The sequence below is a fragment of the Nannobrachium achirus genome (genome assembly GCF_963921795.1).
Source record: "Nannobrachium achirus genome assembly, chromosome: 6".
Taxonomy (NCBI): Eukaryota; Metazoa; Chordata; class Actinopteri; order Myctophiformes; family Myctophidae; genus Nannobrachium; species Nannobrachium achirus.
This window is the reverse complement of record NC_137815.1, coordinates 47,605,224-47,624,130: the sequence shown is the minus strand read 5'-3', so window position 1 is coordinate 47,624,130 and position 18,907 is coordinate 47,605,224. Positions and strand designations below refer to the sequence as shown.

Here is an 18,907-nt window from a genome sequence, read left to right as displayed (position 1 = left end):
CCTGGGCCAAAGCTATAGTGTGGGAGTTGCACCCTTGCAGTATCACAGCCTGTGGAATTTGTTTGTTCTGCTGTTGTTGTTGTTGTTTTCTCTTTTCCTCTTATTTCTTTTGGCTTTGATTTCTGTCAATTCTCCCACTGTTGCCTCTTTCCAGGGTGTTTCTCGGGACTCCATGCTGTCTCCTCCTAGTCACAGTTTGACTATTCTCTCTCTTTCTCTGTCTCTCTATCTTGCTAAAATACAGCTTACAGTTTTTCAACCTCTTCTACCTCGTACCCTCACTGCTTTTTTGTTCTTTTGGTGGTTTCATGTTGTTGCTTTCCTTGGTTTCTGGGTAATATTTTGAGTTTTCTTTTGTTTGTCAACTCCCCTCCCCCATTTGTTTTCCATTTTCTTTCTTTTTACTGTGACACACACTCGCCCCTCTCTTCGTCGTGCGTGGTCCCATGGTTGCGTGCTGAGTCTGTTTTTTTAAGTGCTGTGCGTTGATCCGTCAGTGGGGTTCGTCCGTCAGTCCTCCTGCCTAAGTCCAGTTTGCGAGTCCAGTCCTTGTGAAGCTGTGTCAGTCGATTTCTGTTTTCTCTGAGTTCTTCCATGTTGTGCTTGTTGGTCTGGTCCAAAAAAACCTGTCTTCAGAATGGACCATGTGCATATAGCAAGGAGAATATCCTGGCTTAGGTTTCTTTCATCCTAAAACCTTCTCTTGCCCATTTGCAAAACGATACCCATTCTTTGCCAAACTCTTTCAGATAAAATTTCAAAAAGAAAAAAGAAGCTTATCTAGTGAGGGGAAAAACGGTGGTCCAGGTCTATTATCTTCAGCTGTAAAAATGTGGGCAGTTTTACCATTGTGATAACAAGCACTCAATTCTGAATGACCTCCGGGATCTAGACTCTTTAGATCTCTGAACACCTCTTGTAAAAGCCATCACCGGTCTCCTTGGCACTGCTGGCAAGTTGCGGGTTTCAGAAACTCAATGGCCTATAATTGTACTTTTATGAATAAATAAATATAAATGTTAGTGTTCGGGCTTTATTAAAAACAGGCCTTCTTTGTTTGCCTTTTACATGACTGCGTTTGTTCATCAATTCTGACATTTTGTATTATCCCTGTTTGTCCTGGTCGACCCCTCCGCCAAATATCTAGCCTGGGTGCCAGCCTGCTACGCTACGTTAGCGGATTTGTTTTGCCACCCGAGAAGTGACAAAATAAATCGGAACATAGCGTAGCAGCCTGGCTCTCAGGCTACCGAATATGTACTGCACACTTCGTGTTTAATGGCTCTGCCACTTCATACATAGATGTAAACTTAAAGCATTGTGGTGCATTCTTATTAAGTAGCTTCTTGCTGAAGATTTGACATCATACATGTTTGGATTTAGAGACCAATGTAAACACAGGTGAATGCCATCTAGAGGCCGTATGGGCCACAAGCCAAGCAGAATTGCTTACATGTTTTAAAAGGAAACCACAAGGCCTGGATAGATTTTTGCAAATACATTTTCTCCTGTGTTTTGCATGGTATACTGCGGACAAGGTGTTACCAATTAACACACGTTATCCAGGGGACTAACATGCTTTATGTACATGGTCCATTGGTATTTGTATTTATACTGAATTCATGTTGGTGGTGTAAAAAAGGGGCTCCTCCATTGATTCTACAGGAGGTTCTAAGGGAACATGGGTATGGTTTGCTAGAACATTCAAGAGAATTGGCTAGTGCTGCATTTCTGTCCATAATTTGTAAATCTGTGTGTTTGTGTTATTCCCAATCACTGTCAACTTTATAGTATTTCAAGCCTTCTTTAATCATATCCATTGTACTATTTGTTCCGTCCAGTAAATTAATTCCACACAAATCCATATCTAGACGCACTGAACGTAAAATAAATCATTGGGACATTAACTAATATTGTCAGTGTTTAATTAGATTAGAATTTGTATTGACATACAGCTGCTCCAAATCTGCTGCCAATCAGTGGCACACTATAAAACGTCAAAAGCTTGGAATTATTATTATTAATCACCTTCTCATACACTTTGCAATTCAGTGCTTTGATATATTTATCAGAAATGTTTCGTGGAGACAGCAAATGCCAAGTTGCACGGAGCTCAAAATGAATCGAGAAAACTATGCTCTACAAATTGGACAAAACCATGCCAATGAAGAGGTGAAATGCAAATAATGCTATTTGCGTATGCAAAACAGAAGCAGGGTTCCATAGCAGGACGACTTATCTTTTCCCTTTGACAAGACAAAACAAGAAACTGCAGAATAATTTTCATTCCCCTTGATGTTCCTTGTTATAGCTGTGATGTCTAATGCCTTCCTGACAGAAGTGGGACACCATTTGTCTATGATTGACACTGTTCTTGTTCAATCCTCCTTTGTTTTATCACATCTGCTATACTCTGTGCTGTGTGTGCTTAAATGTTCACCAAACTACTTTCTCATAACTAACCACTGTTCCTTGTTTGCAAGAGGTACTAAAATGCCCAATTTCTTGGACCGTTTTCATTTGCATTGATTGTTATTTGATAATGAAATTAGTCAAATGCAATTTTTTACCATCAAGCATAAAGGCCTCACCAAAAAATTATGATCCAGGTTTTTGATTCTTTGAGGGTTTTTTTGTTTTTCTGATCCGAGGGATCGCTATAATCCCTTGCCTTGCTTGACGGGCTTGAGTTTGTGGATCACTGGTCTGGTTGGCAGGATATTGTCTCTGTGACTCACACTGAACCGACAATCTTTTGTCTGCCTCTCTACCCGTCATTCCCAAACCACCCCTCAATCCCTCTCCCTTTTCTTTGTTTTAATCCACTCTCCTGTCCAACCACCATATTCTACCTCCACCCTCCTCATCTATCCACTCTATAATACACCTTCTCCCTCCGACCTGTTCTTCACCCCCCAACCCTTTTATTTCCTCCTCTCTTTCTCTCTGTCTCTCTCTATCTCTCATGCACATTCCTTCTCCCTGCCCATCTCCATTCTCCAAACTACGTATCCATACACCCCCCACCACCCGCCCCGCTCGTACATCTACCTTATACCTTTGCCTCCAACCCTCTCCACCTTGCCCGTCTTCCCTTGTGTCTGTCCCTTAGCTAAGACCCAAGATGGCATTGCACTAGAGATCCAGCCCTTGAAGAGTGAGGAGGCGGCCGAGTCTGAGGAGAAGGAAGAGGTCAAGCCTGTGAAGAAGGTCCATGTCTCCAAGAAGGACAAGTCGGTGCTACAGGCCAAGCTCACCAGGCTGGCCGTGCAGATCGGAAAGGCTGGTGAGAACAACAACACAACAACAACACCCACACATGCAGTATCTCTACACCGGTGGGGTTTTCTAACTTTTTGTGCCCAAGGCAAAGGCACACATTAATGGACCGGTTGAAAGCCAGCGCCTGTAATTCATAGCCAGAATATCTACAAGCTCACGATGCACCGTGATGCGTTGTGAGCTTGTAGATCTGCTATTCTAGCTAGGTCGGAAAATTGGTTTTTAGCCTTTTCTATTAAATACCATTCAAATGAACACACGCTCGCGCGCACACAAACATACACATACACAGTATGTACTGTATATCATCATTGTCGGGTGATAACCTTGTATGTCCGAAACCGCTCGTTTTGCATTCATCATTTTAAAAATAATTTAAACTAGTGAAAACAGACGATCTACAAGCACACTACGCCTCGCGGCACTACTTTTGTTACGACGGCCTTGTATGATGAAGCAGGGCTTTACTTTGAGAAAGAACATAGACATTTTAAACTTGGAGATACAAGGTTTCCACCCGACAACGATGATATATAGATAGGGGTGTCAGAGCTCGGCAAATTAGTAAGCTATTGTACAATAATAACTATATTAATGTCTATAAAAGTTAATAAATAAACATTGTGATTACACACACAATATACAGAATTGAGTGTCTTCCTTAGAACAGGAGCTCAAGTTCTCATCTCGGAGAGGGGGAAACAGTGTAACGTTTAAGGTGTGTGAAACACCTCTGTGCCATTCCAGTTTCCGCTCCTGTGACTGGAAGGTCGGGGTTCAGTCCCGGCCGAACCAAACCAAAGACTATAAGAAACGGGTACCCAGTGCCTGCCTGCTTGGCACTCGGCATCAAGGGTCATGGGAAAGTCACTGCAACATTAACTAGTGTCATGTCCAGGGGGTACTTGTACAGCTCTGTCTAAAAAAAAAAAAAAAAAACGTTTATATATTCCAGATACATTGCACATGCAGTGAAATATTCAAAACATTTTTATATTTTCATTTGGATTTGTATGGCATATACAGCTCATGAAAATCAAAAATCCATATCTCAGATATTACAATATTACACGAGACCACTCAAAACAACTAGAAATTTGGAAATTGCAAGTGTGGTTGCCGTGACGCGGATTTTGCAAATTAATTTTGTCCTACCATTTGAATTTTAACCTTCCAAGTCAATGGGCAAAATGTATTCACTTATAAATGAATGGCCATATATGGAGATCTCTGTCAGTCCTTGTCCCCTTTATGCCCATATATAAAGATCCATGATTTCATCGATATTAGGCTCATATCTTGGAAAGCCCCATATACATACTGTGTCAGTCTCATGTGGTCAATGATGTCAGGCATCTCCATATTTGGGAAAAGTTAGAATTGTAGTTAAAGTCGAGGGAGAAAATTAATTCACAAATACATTAACTCATTAACTGCCAAAAACGTGAATCCCTTAAAAATCCCGTTGTACCACCCTGCCACGCCCGTGAATCCCGTAAAATAAAAAAATCTTTTTTTTTTTTTTTTTTTTTTTTTTTCAAAAATTTTTTTTTGGACCCCAAAAACGTTAGTAGGCATGATAGCGATCGCGAAATTGCTTGTTTAACCCCCATACAACCCCCATACAACTCAGGTAGCAGACCTCCAAGCTCACAACAGTGTAAAACATAATGGCTGCTATCTCATGAATGCCTGAACGGATTTCCATTCGGATTTTTTTGTTTGAAAGCTGTGAGCAATGTGGACACACGTGGTGCATTATCTAGGCATGGGTGTGCATGATCCGTGCACTATGAATTACATGGAAGTCTATGGAGACGAATGGCAGTTAAAGAGTACGAAGGTATTGTTAAATGGCAGCATATGAGTTAATATAAATTAAACAATATATATAATGTATCTCTTTGCAAAATAGCACGCATGCATGTCCCGATGAAGCCTGTCGATTTTACATATGGCCCAAGTGCGTGCCACCAAAACTGTGGAAGGAGTAGCGCGGGAAAAACACGTTTACTTGGGAGGCGATGGAAGATGGAATTAAGTACTGATGTCAGAGTTGCTTGAAGTCCAGTGTGAAATGTCTGCAGTCAGTGATGATTTGATGCTATGGCATCTGCTGCTTCCCATGATTTTTGGAGCTGTGTGAAACACAGGCTCCCTATACGTGGCCGTGTGGGTCTGTGTGTGTGTGTGTGTGTGTGTGTGTGTCTGTCTGTGTGTATGTAGCCTGAACTTCCTAAACTTCGGCACGCCACTAGTCCCACAGTTTTGCCACCACACACTCGCGCCATATGTCAAATCGACCGGCTTACTCGGGAATCGTGGGCTATTACTTTTCTAAGAGAAAGGTTCTATAGTTTAATTGATATTAATTTATTAGTGAATTAATTTTCCCCATTGACTTATAATGGGAATTGCAAAAACTCACATTCAATTATTTGTCTCTCGCAAACCATAGGGGCTAGAGTTTCAAGACTTGGAGAGGAGGTTCATAATGATTTCAAGGATTAAATAAAAAATAATTGTGTCATTTGGCCGCATGGTGGCGCCATAACACCCCACTTTACGTTTTGGCCTGTAACTCTTGAACCGTAGGTCGGAAAATTAAAAATATTTTTTCCCTGGATTCCTTGGGTCATGACGCATCTCCCCATATAGGCCACGCCCATTTGCGCCATGATAGATTTTCCGCCATCTTGAATTTTCTCCAAAACACACTTTTTGCTCCTTTTCCTACATATTTTCTTCAAATGTCACAAAAATCGGTACACATGATCCACACACACACACACACACACACACACACACACACACACACACACACACAGCTCCACTTCACACGGGTGTGATTTTTTTACACAAAATTCAAATTTCTTGAGACAAAGCTGTACATCAAGCTGCCACATGCTACAGAGACAGGAGAACTATGGGTCACGTGGCTCGGGAACCGTTGGTTCCTAAAGCTAGTGAATCCTTGTATCCAGCAGAGAAAGGTATGCTGCTAATGTTATTGGATCGTGAAATAATAAAACATACGTTGCATTCTAAAGTGAAGTTGTTAATAAGACGGGTCCAACTCATGCGAATGCTTCTGAAACTGCATTGGACCAAACTTTATGGTAATTTCTTAGAGATTCGGGTGAATGTTGACATGTATTCTGACACATTTCTCTCAATATTTGATCTATAAAGAAATGCTAGCTGGAAGCGACAGTAAGATTATGCAGTGCTAATCTCCGATATGCTGCACCGCATGGAACTCCAAATGTGTTTTGGGGTCAACGTGTCTGTAAGTGACAAAACTGGGTCACATTTGTTAAAACACATAAAGTGCTTTTTGCAAAGTGGTGAGACAGTGAAGAGGCCAGGGGTTGGTCATAAATGCACTCTGTTTTATTAGGTACACATTTTACTGGGAACACGATTTACTCAGGAATTGAATGCATTTACGGTGTCATTTGAGTTGACCTTAATACACTCATGAGCTTTCATAAGTGTAAGTGTGGTATTCTTTAGCCATGCACCCAGGGGCGTCACGGGAGGGGGGAAAGTGGGACTGAGTTACTAGGGCCCAAGGTGGAGTGGCCCTAATTATTTTATTCTTTAACTATTGAAGAATAGCAATTATACGAGCTCCCTGGAGCTTGGAAGATCAAAACATAGGTTTTTTCAAAAGAAGGATTTGAAATATTCAAGGACTTGCACAAATTGTCAAGTTTTTTTTCCAAAATAGCAGATCTTCAAGCTTGCAGCTCAGCACTCAGTGCCGCGCTGTGCGCTTGTATATCTGCTATTTTTCAATAGTTAAAGCACAAGATAATGCGTAATAATGCGTTCCCAGTCTAAATGGGATAAACCCTCCCCCTATGAAGAACATGGGGGGCCCGCAGTGAATCCTTGTACCCAGGGCCCAGAATTTAGTGTAACTCCCGTGCATGCACCAGGTTCAGTGATAATTTGCCCTTTAATTCCTGTACAGAAATAGAATGTGGAGCAAAAAACACTCAGAAAAGGTGGTTGACGGGGAAAGTGAAATGGAGCAGAAAGATGTTGTCCATGACCTTATTTATCCCGGGTAATGTGGTGGAATATATTTTTTTATTTCAACGATGCCTGCGTCTCTTATGAATCTTCCAGAGTATCTAAAACCTAATTTTTGACTACTTATGACGCAGATCTACAATCTCAGTGCGTCACAAGCTTGTATATCTGCTGTTTTCAACACGCGACACAGTAGCTCTATGCTGTGCCGCGTCTGACAGGCTATAAATTAAACAGAATGGTCCAGCCTACTCGCTTTCCATGATGTGCACATAACCTACATTTGTAGTGTAGTTAGTTAATTTAGTTTAGTTTGTCATAGTTTAAATATTTTACTTTTTTATTAAAGTGTAATTGAGTTTATCAATAAATCACAATCGCAGAAAAAAAGTGTGCATTTTCAAAAGAGTTAACATTGCTAAACAACTGAAAAATATGGGGGGAAAAAATGTATTACCCAAAGTACTACACATTCATGTTTGAGCCTTTAAAAAAAATGTTTTAGGTTTTAGTTGGTCTAATTCAACCAAACATCTGTGATGGGAGGTGCCAACTTAATACAGTAACTGACACATTGCACTCATTTTCTCTGCACTGCATTAATACTGCAGGACCAACACACACAAACACACTTCTTATTATTGTTGCTATGGTTATTGCTGTTTTGTCTACAATCATGCTGTGAAGCACAGTGGTGGAAAAAAGTACTCAAATGTTTTAATTAAAAGTATCAATACTGCAATGGTAGAAATACTGGAATAAAAGTCCAGAATTTGGAGTAAAAGTACAAAAATGATTGGCATCAAAATGTACCAAAAGTAAAAGTACAAAATGTTTGAAAATAGCAGATGTACCAGCTCACAACACGCCGCGATGCGACGCGTTGTGAGCATGTAGATCGGCTAAGGTATAAAAGAGGGTTAAAGTGGTTTATGTATGTTTTATAATATTATAATTTATATCTGCAAAGTAACTAGTAACTAAAGTTTTCATGTTTCATGTATTTCAAATACATGTAGTGGAATAAAAGTACAATATTTGTCTCTGAGATGTAGTGGAGTAGAAGAAAAGTAATGGAAATTGGAATTACTCAAGTAAAGTACAAATACCTCAAAATTACAGTACTTAAGTAAATGTACTTAGTTACTTTACACCACTGGTGAAGCACATTGTGATGTCTGTCTGTATGACGTGTGATGTATAAATAAAATCACTTTACACACAGTAAACACACCATTTGTAAAACAATAAATAAAAAGAAATAACCATTTGTACAAATGTTAGTATTTGTACACTTTTATACAACTTTGCTGAGCATCTACTATGCCATAGTAGTAACTATGGCTACAAATACAAAGTATTGAATTTGTATGCTGAAGGAACTGTCTGTATTTGAATGACCTTCCCTTTAACCTCTTCCCTCTGATTTGCCACCCTTCTCCCTGTCCGTCCAGGTCTGATCATGTCTGCCGTCACCGTCATCATTCTGATCCTGTACTTTGTGATCGACACCTTCGGTGTGCAAGGCCGGACCTGGATAAAGGAATGCACGCCCATCTACATCCAGTACTTTGTCAAGTTCTTCATCATCGGTGTGACTGTGCTGGTGGTAGCAGTGCCGGAGGGTTTACCCCTGGCCGTCACCATCTCCCTGGCCTACTCTGTGAAGGTGAATGTTTGATTGATTGAAGAATTTATTAGAAGTTTGCATAGGAAAAGGTACTGTTTCATGACAGTACAGTTCACTGGTACAAGTTCAACTAAAGGATACGCTCAGGAAAGCACATGGCTTATGTACAATGATTGATCGAACAGTCGTTAAAAACACGATGCAAAAATAGATGGTATTTACAATAGAAAGGTCAGGGGGAGTTAAGGTTAGGCTAAGTTTACTATTACCAGTTTTGAGTACAGCCGCCTGTAAGTGGCTTTTTAGAGCGGTTTTAAAGGAAGGTAGGGATTTACGCTCCTTTAATGTCTTCGGTAGGGCGTTTGGTATTGCAGGAGAACGAATTTGACCCTTTGATGAAGACCCAAACAAACTCCCACAGTGTTACAATACAATAGAGACAGACATAGAATACATGTCCATGGTTCACCTCCAGGTTGTCATAGTAGGGTTTTGTATTTATTTATCCGTAGCACCTTACATTATTATGTGCACAACATTTAGCCCTTTATACAGCAAAGGTACACCAGATAATGTACATACTATGAATCATCTCAAATTGGGGTTATTTGTTCTATACAGTATATCTGGATTTGAATCATAATTGTTTTGTCTTTTATTTATCTTCATTTCATCATTTGTATAATGTAATATGTGTTTGATTTCCATAACATGTCTCTCCAATCTCTACTGTTTTTAATGACATTGCTTCTTAAAGGAGGACTTCACCACTTTTCAACCTATTTTCATATAATTGGTCCTCACTAATGTTCATGATAAAATAGTTGTTTTTTTTTCCTCAGAGGAGGGTTGTGGGCAGGTCAGAAACCCATCGTCTTGTGACATCATCGATTGGGAATCCAAGCTAATAGAAAATGCAGGCTTTCTATTCCTGAAAAGTTGCAATGTTAAAGTGGAAGCCATTGTTCTCGCGATAATAAAAATCTTTTTTTTTTTTTTTTTTTTTTTTTTTGAAAATGATGATGTCACAGGACTATGGATTTCTGAACTTCCCACAGCTCTCCTAAGAGACTTGGACCGAGTAGATATATGAAGATAGGTTGAAAAGTGGCAAAGTCCTCCTTTAAGTATTCAGCTTAAAATGACACATGGATGCCTTCTTATGGCCAAATCAAAAAATGCGTAAAAGATGCCCACTAAGACCCCCCCCCCCCCCCCTCTCTCTCTATCTCTGTGTAGAAAATGATGAAAGATAATAACCTGGTGCGTCACCTGGACGCCTGTGAGACCATGGGCAATGCCACGGCCATCTGCTCTGACAAGACGGGCACTCTGACAATGAACCGTATGACCGTGGTGCAGGCCTACATAGGGGACACACACTACAGAAAGGTGCCCGAGCCAGACGTCATTAAACCAGAAACACTGGAGGTCCTGGTCAACAGCATCTCCATCAACTCTGCTTACACCACCAAGATCCTGGTGAGGACATGGGTGTATGATGTATCATTGCTGTAGACACACACAATCACACACACACACACACACACACACACACACACACACACACACACACTGGTATTAAGTCAAGAGGAGTGCAACCTTTTTTTCCTCACTTTTAGAGCATATCCGTGGTCATCATATGGGCATACCTATTTTTATAATAAGTCCCTAAAAAGCCAGATCTGATTCAGGCTGGATTTGGCTGCCAGTGTAAATGTGGCACAAGTGAGTGAGATTCTACTGTGCCATGTCTGAAGGGATGGGACCTTCTGATTGGTTCAGAAACATACAGGCTTACGTTTCAGACTGAAACTTCAAATTAAAATGACCAAAAAAGCCATTGCATCTTTTTCTTCAACACTAATGCTAGGAAAATATTCCTAATTGTAGGCTACCCTTGGCTCTAACACTCTTTGTTAACCATATACCGGTACACAATTTTTCACTTCTGGGGTCCTGGGAAAATGGGTCCTTACAAGGTCGATACAAGTTGTACTATACGTGGGGACATCTAGCCCTCATGAGTACACGACACTGGTGCCAGGAGTATGATCACCTTTGCTACAGTATGGGGGAGTGTAAACACTTCAATGTTGGTGTCAAAGCCACAGATGTTGGTGTCAAAGCCACAGCCACTGTTGTGTATATATGTCACAGTGTTTTGGAGATTCAGTGAGTTTGAGATCAGGTGAGCTCGTTTTGCGGCCCGAGGTGTAGCAACGGTGGCTTTGATCCACACCTGGCTTTGATGTGCCCACTTGAGTGACAGCAACACACAAAGTAGCCAGAGGAAGCTACGCTAGCAGCTGCTAGCCTGCTTCCATGTCCGAAAATGGATTCAAACGTCATTCAGAATAAAATAATGAATGATATTATTTAATTAATGTGTGGGGGAAAACATTTGACGGGGTCCTCTGGGAAACCTGTGCACTAAGCATCTGTTCACAGGCTAGCTAACAACAACAACATTATCAGCTACGCTACGCTGGCTAGCTAGGTTTAGGAGGAAGTTCAAAGTGGCCCAAAATGGATTCAAACGCCATTTCACATATAATAAATAATGTTGTCATGTGTGTGGGGATTTTTTTTTGCTATGGGACCCGTCGGACTCGGAGGCTCCTGCCTCCCCGTGCCAGACACGGATGCCGAGGCCTTGCATAAGCCTTAGCATTTCCTAGTTTATCGACCCTGGTGGAGGCGCGCCGTGTCAGGCGACCTTGAGCCCCGCGAGACGACGCCGAGCGAGCGGTGCGAAGGTCGCATGAGCCGACTCAGCGCCGTCCGAGTTACATACACCGAGGGACAGAATATTAAATATTTCCATCCCTGAGATTTCAACACGTTAAAGCTAATGGCTAACCACGGCTAAGCTACTAGGTAAACGCAACACACAGTGAGACTGGATTTGTCGCCATCTAGTGTTGATTGCACAGAATTACGCAGGTGTTTCTATTACACAGAATAAGCAACACCAGTCACTATCAAAGTGAGCAGGTGGTGGTAGCGGGGTGTGGTGAACTAGAAAACGAGCGCTCCCGTCCCATTCTCACTTGTGCCTCAAAAACACTAACATTTTCACTGATCCAGTGGTTCTCAACCTGTGGGCCGGTGTTCCCCTGGTGGGCCATGATGACATATCAAGTGGTACTCCAAATAATCGTTTGATCATTAAACTAAACATGCTCTGAAAATGCATGTGGCACTGGCACGTGGACCTGTGCTGTACATTTAAAATGCACACGCACTGAAGATCTTGGCTAGAGAGGTGAAGGAACATATGTGTGCACATGGGTGATTGCACATGAATGAGTGGCTATCCAGGTTAGTAGTACCCATTCCAATGGACTCCAAGGAATATGAAACATGCTTGCATGCGCACATACAAACACACAGAGAAACACGCTTGTGCAAAGTGAGTGCTTCTGTTTAATCATCAATGTCTGTGTGTGCTTCTTATTTGGCAACTTGTATATCTTGCGTGATTATTCATGCATATTTCTGCTGTGCACTGCAGACCCTTCATGAGATAAATTTTATTTTTTTTAGTTTTTTTTTGTATTTATTTTTAACATGCACATAAAGTAAACCAACACCTAACACCTATAGCAACTCTGACCCTCACACTCTCCAGGGAAGAGCAGTTGCTAATAGTCAAACAATAATCAGATAAAGGCTGTGTAACTATATCACAGGTATCATTTTACATACATAAGGCACAAAGATGTTTTTGCTCTAAATAACCCTCACACATTTTCTCTTACACGTATCCTTTGTGTGCTTGTATGCTGTTTTTGCACTTGGATTAGCATCTCCCACATAATGCAATATGACACTAAAACATGTTTATATACACCTCTTTCCATGGGAGTTTACTGGAGATTATTTGGACCACACCTCCGGTTTAACAGCAGACATACAAGCTCACGTCGAGTCGCAGATGCAACCCGTTGTGAGCTTGTAAATCACACTCGGCTGCGGCGCCGGAAGCTCGGTACTACGTCTGCGCAATGCACTATGGGGCGTTGGAAAGCCGTGGATAGAGATATCATATCTAGCTATTTCCTGAATGTATAAAGAGTGGTGTAAAGTAACTAAGTACATTTACATAAGTAAATTTTTTTGAGGTTTGTACTTTACTTGAGTGTTTCCAATTTCCAATACTTTTACTTCTACTCCACTGCATCTCGCATCCAAATATACTTTTACTCCACTACATTTTTTGGAAAACTTAAGTTACTAGTTACTTTGCAGATATAAATTATATTAGACATAAAACATACATGAACCACTTTAGCCCTATTTTATACCGTGGCTATTTGAAAATAGACGGTCTACTAACGCATCGCGATGCGACGCATTGTGAGCTTGAAGATCTGCTATTTTCAAACATTTTGTACTTTTACTTTTGGTACCTTAAGTACATTTTGATGCCAACACTTCCATACTTTTACTCGAGTACATTTGTAATTCCGGACTTTTACTTGTAAGGCTGCACCCACACCGAAGTACCTATGAGGGTGGATTCCCCATTCCGCCAATGCGTTTCAATGAGAATTCCTCTACTGGCATGAAACCGCTCCATTCTCATTGAAATGCATTGGCGGAATGGGGAATCCACCCTCATAGGCACTTTGGTGTGCAGGCATTGACACTAAGGCTTGCCCTCCTGCCCCCGGCAGGTAAATAAAACGTCAGGGCAGGTGAAGCTTGCTTTCAGGTTGCCCGACCAAGCAAGTGCTCATTTGAGAGGGGACACAAACGTCTATAAACACAACACAAGATATCTGTCTAAACACCTGAATGTGGCCAGTGCGATCTGTCTTCTGGTCTGTGGAATGTAAAATAAGAGCACTATTTACCTATAATGTGCTGTTTTTACTGTGGCTACTGTGTGAAACCATAGACATATTCAATCGTAGCTACAGTATGTAGGTATTTGGATTTGGAGGTATTGAAGTGTGACATTTTGAAATAAGTAAAATGTAGCTGTAATTAAAATCTTTACCTATCATCTTATAATGGACGATTTACTTTTCGGGCAAGTGGGCATGACCTCCGGGCAAGTAGAACATGACCTGTACTTGCCCGATGGGCAAGTGCCTCTGAGACCTTAGCGCCGTCAACCCCTGGTGTGGGTTCAGCCTAACAAGAGTATTTCTATATAGCAGTATTGATAGCTTTTTAAAAGTAAAAAGTAAAAATATGTGAGTGCCACCTCTGTGTACAGGTCCCAGAGAAAGAGGGCGGCCTGCCACGCCACGTGGGCAACAAAACGGAGTGCTCCCTCTTGGGGCTGGTGCTGGAACTGAAGAGGGACTACCAGCCAATCAGAGACGAGATCCCAGAAGAGAGCCTCTACAAAGTGTACACCTTCAACTCCGCCCGCAAGTCCATGAGCACCGTGCTGAAGAACGCGGACGGAGGCTTCCGCATGTACAGCAAAGGCGCCTCCGAGATCGTACTGCGCAAGTATGCAGACTGGGGACCTGGGATCGGAAGTGTTTTGATATGAAGAGAATGGATGGATGAATGAATTCATATTTGGATGGATGGATACGGTAGATCAGGGGTCTTCAACAGGGGGTCCGGGTCCTCAGATTTACTACAGGGGGTCCTCCAAATCTTTGTGTGATAGAAACTTTTTTTCTCTGTTTTTTTAATATGAACCACTTGAACCTTAGCGTCCATATTCGGAGAACTTTAGCCAAAAATAGCAGATCTACAAGCTCACAACGCCTCACGCTGCGAGGCGTTGTGAGCTTGTAGATAGGCTATTTTCGGCAAAGAGCTCTGGTGTAGAGGGGGAAAGAGCACAGAGTGAAAGGTCAAGCTTTAAATTCGGTTCAAATGGTTAAATATCTGAAAACACAAATTGACATGAATCCAAAATACACTGATGCTGATGGTGCTGTCAAAAGATGAAACTATATGGATTCTATTAACAGGTTGTGGGCATCCTTGCTTCATCTCTCTCTCAACAGTCCAAGGGGTCCTTGGACTGAAAACGTTGAAGACCCCTGCGGCAGATGACTCCATGGTTTGCATTTGTAGTTCTACACCGGGCATGTTGAGGACCAACACAGGTGTACTGATTGGCGTAGTAGAACATCAGTTCTATACCAATCAGACAACTTGAAACACCTGTGTTGGTCTTCAACATGGCCGTTTAGGACTACAAATGCAACCCATGAATTAATCTACTGTAGGACTACAGGGGCGGTAGGGCTCAGGGGTAGAGAAACCGTCATTAGAACACAGAGGGTTCCCGAAGGGTTCCCAGTTCGATCCGGGGCTCCCCCAGAGTTACTGTCGAAGTGTCTTTGAGCAAGAGCCTTTGGTGTATGAATGAATGGGTGAATGTAATGCACAATCTCTGTAAAGCGCCTTGGATTAAGGCGCTATATAAATGCACCATTTACCATTGTGAGCTTGTAGACTGACTATCTAGAACATAAAAACATGGCATTTCAAAAAGGTTGCTGACCCCTGTTTTAGAGCTTATTTTCCTATTTGTTATATGATTTCCACTGTTTGTCGTACAGCAAATTATATGGGTCTTTTTTTCTTCTTCTTTTTTTTCTTCCTCCTTCTTGTCTTAGATGTTCCCGTATTCTGGACACCCAGGGTCATCCACGGATCTTCAAGCCTAAGGATCGTGATGAGATGGTGCGTAAAGTGATTGAGCCCATGGCCTGTGACGGGCTGAGGACCATCTGTGTTGCCTACAGGGACTTCCCTGCTGAAGCTGGTGAGCCAGACTGGGACGCCGAGAACGACATCCTCAATGAACTCACCTGCATCGCCGTTGTCGGCATCGAAGACCCTGTGCGGCCCGAGGTAGGTGGCAGGGTTGACCCCTAGGTCTTATCGTCACACTTTTTCCCTGCTTATATCTCAGCACCCGTTGACCCGATCCATGCCAGACCCCCGGAGCCCCAGGGACCCCCAGATGTAAAAAATGAACAAATGTGCAAAAATGACCAAATGACCACCCCAACGGGGCTGCTCACGGGGATTTCCCGGGGACCACCGACTCCTGGTGCTCCAGAACGGATGCAAAAGTGGTGGCGCCCCCAGTGGAGGACCCCCTGCCACTGCAGCGCACATAAAATGCCGTAACTCGGGCTAGGAGCGTCCGGGAGAGCCGGGGCCGGTACCTATTCGTCCGCCAAGGCAACGCGGAGACCCCACCCCTCATTTCTCACATGGCCCTATTCTAGCGCCACCTTCAGGCCGATTTTTAAAACACATTTTTGGACACTGCTCCTACAGTTTTTGCCCTAAAATCACGAATATCACTACACAGCATGTCTACACTCATGTCATCAACATGGATCAGGAAGATTTTGGAAAAACACATTTTTGCCCTATTTGTGGAGATAAGCCACCTACGGTCGCTTATCTCCCGATTAGGGAGTCTTACTGGTTATGGATAAATGTAAATGATCAGGTGCCTGAAATCCAGAGTTATCATAGTTTGTGGCATAACATTCTTGCCTCAACATCTTTGCTCACTGATTGGTGGTGCCATTTAAATGTGGCAGTGTACATAGCAGCATTTGCTCTTCTATAGGCCCCTATAATGACTATATTATAGTTGCCCTCATAGTAGGATATACATTTTGTATGCTGTGACCTGCTAAGCTGATCATATTGAATATTTCCTACCAGTCCCCAGTGGGTCACAGGTGACATATTAACTCATTCTGAGCCCAGGACATTAACGGATTAGGGGGTCCAGAGTGCCCCCTCCCGGCCCCATTAACGGCCGCTGTCTTATTTTGAAGGCCAGAAGTCTAGACCGGAAGTACTTCCGGTCTGACGTCATCGGATCGTGCGCCGGAACCGATGCGTGTCCACGTGGAGTTGTGTAATGGCCGACCGGGAGCTTTTATAACTGTGTAAAATAAGCGAGCATCTGCCTCCATCCTAGCTTCTAAAGTGTAGTTTTGAGATAATGGACATTAAAGATGAGATCGGCCGTCCACCTCAATGTTATGGGATGACTATTGTGTGCTCGTGGAGCCGTGATGATGACAAATCAGCGCGGATTTCGTCTCCGGAGCGTCGGCCATTGTACTAGGTATTTTTACTCGCCGTTACAGTAATATATTACTTTTCCCGCGACATCGCGTGGATGGCACTATAGATACTCTATTACTTTTCCCGCGACATCGCGGGGTTGGCTTTTAATGAGTTAAGAGTCATTACAGCTGTTAATGTCAGGAGAAGATGGTATGGTGCATAAGAGAGAGGTTGAAAATAGCTTCAAAGACAGTGGGGTTCACTCTTAACTCCCAATTGGGTCGAAAGGGCAGTTGAATGTCAGATTACGCATCTGATAAATGTGTAATGTGTTCAAAGCTATATAAACCAGGGGGACCCATTTGTGGGTCGCGGACACATTTGTATGGGTCCCTTTATTATGTGTACTACAATTCGTTTTTAATTATTATTGTTTCAAAACATTTTCAATAAATATTCCCCAATAAGCTAAAAATGTCATGTATTAAAAACAAAATGTAATGATTTTATTTCAGTACTTTCATGAAGAAATCAAAGAAAGATCAAAGAAATTCCATAAATTGGAACACAAATATTGTAGTGAAAATAGGCAATCTACAAGCTCACAATGCAGCACGAAGCGACGCGTTGTGAGCTTGTAGATCTACTATTTTCACTAGTTTGGGTCCCGGGCAAATGTCTCATTTTTCTTTTGGATCACAGGCTTTGGGAACCACTGATATAAACCTTTCTAGCACTTTGAGGTTTGTTTCAAATGTAAAGTGCAATATAAATAAAATGTATTATTAATGTGCAGTATTAACTATTTAGATATTTAGCCTTCAATTAGTTACTGTAAAGACAGTTATTATGTACTTGCAAATGCTTACCTCTACTTTTTCCACTGAAAATGTCTAAGAAAGTGTCTAATTAAGAGCTAGCCTAGTGCCATGCTGTAGTGTATAGCCTACTACAGTATAGCTACTTGTATAAATATGCCTTATGTTTTATTCTGCATTCATGTGAAATTGCCTTTAGGCTATATGTTTCATAATGGATGGGAAATGTACTTCTATGGTTTAAATATTCAGATTAATAAGACGGATACCTGACCTGTGCTGGTTTTCTTGGATAAATACAGTTTGGCCATTATACGTGTTATTCTCTCCTCCTGTATGTGTATTTGTACTGTATGTGTATTCAGGGATATCCAGGGATATGTTTATGCATTGCAAAGCATCCACCATGCCAGGGCTCCAAATGATCTATAAATAAGTAATCAGATCACTCTAATGAGGAGTGACTCCGCACAGCGGAGAGAGGTTAATTTTAGGAAACCTCGCGTTGTACCACACGCCAATAACACCCCATGTATTCCCTGTACCACACACAGTGGGTCTAGAGGTCAGGGCAGAGACTGCCATCAGAGTATCAGGGAATTCCACAGGGAATTCTCCTTAAGAGAAGCACAATCTCTAATGCTAGATTCATACATGATGTGTAATGCATTTACGTGTAGCCTACTCAGGAAGTATACACGGCTTTGAAACTAGCCGAATGTGGTAATGTAATAAATCTCATACCACTAATGTCTTTTTTTTCCTATATTATACTATCGAATATATTTTCAGAGAAAATAATTAAGTATACATAACAGCAGTGATCACAACATTCATGCCAGCGAGGTTGCGTTTATACACTATTGCAAAGCCAATTGTTCACACACAGCAGAGATATCAAAGGTAGTTTTCATTGTTTTTTGAAACGAGGCTTTGCAATAATTTCTCCTCAAGAGGTTTGTGACCCTTGAGTCAAACATCTTGCACTTTTGTTTCCTCAATCACATCCCTTGTGCTTACAATGCACAAAATAAATGTATGTCTAAACGGAATGACTCAAAGCACTTTGGCTAGTCAATTATTGACTCGATTATTATAATAAAATTGC

At 41.8% G+C, this 18,907-nt stretch overlaps 1 protein-coding gene across 1 annotated transcript in view; it reads left to right on the top strand.

The window, feature by feature from the left end:
• Positions 1–18,907, top strand: part of atp2b4 (ATPase plasma membrane Ca2+ transporting 4) — a 144,005-nt gene that overhangs the window by 92,969 nt on the left and 32,129 nt on the right. The window contains exons 8-12 of the mRNA XM_080728761.1: positions 3,113–3,286; positions 8,778–8,992; positions 10,193–10,435; positions 14,184–14,425; positions 15,556–15,793. Of these exons, the coding sequence (XP_080584887.1) occupies positions 3,113–3,286; positions 8,778–8,992; positions 10,193–10,435; positions 14,184–14,425; positions 15,556–15,793 (1,112 nt within the window). The remainder of the gene's footprint in view (positions 1–3,112; positions 3,287–8,777; positions 8,993–10,192; positions 10,436–14,183; positions 14,426–15,555; positions 15,794–18,907) is intronic.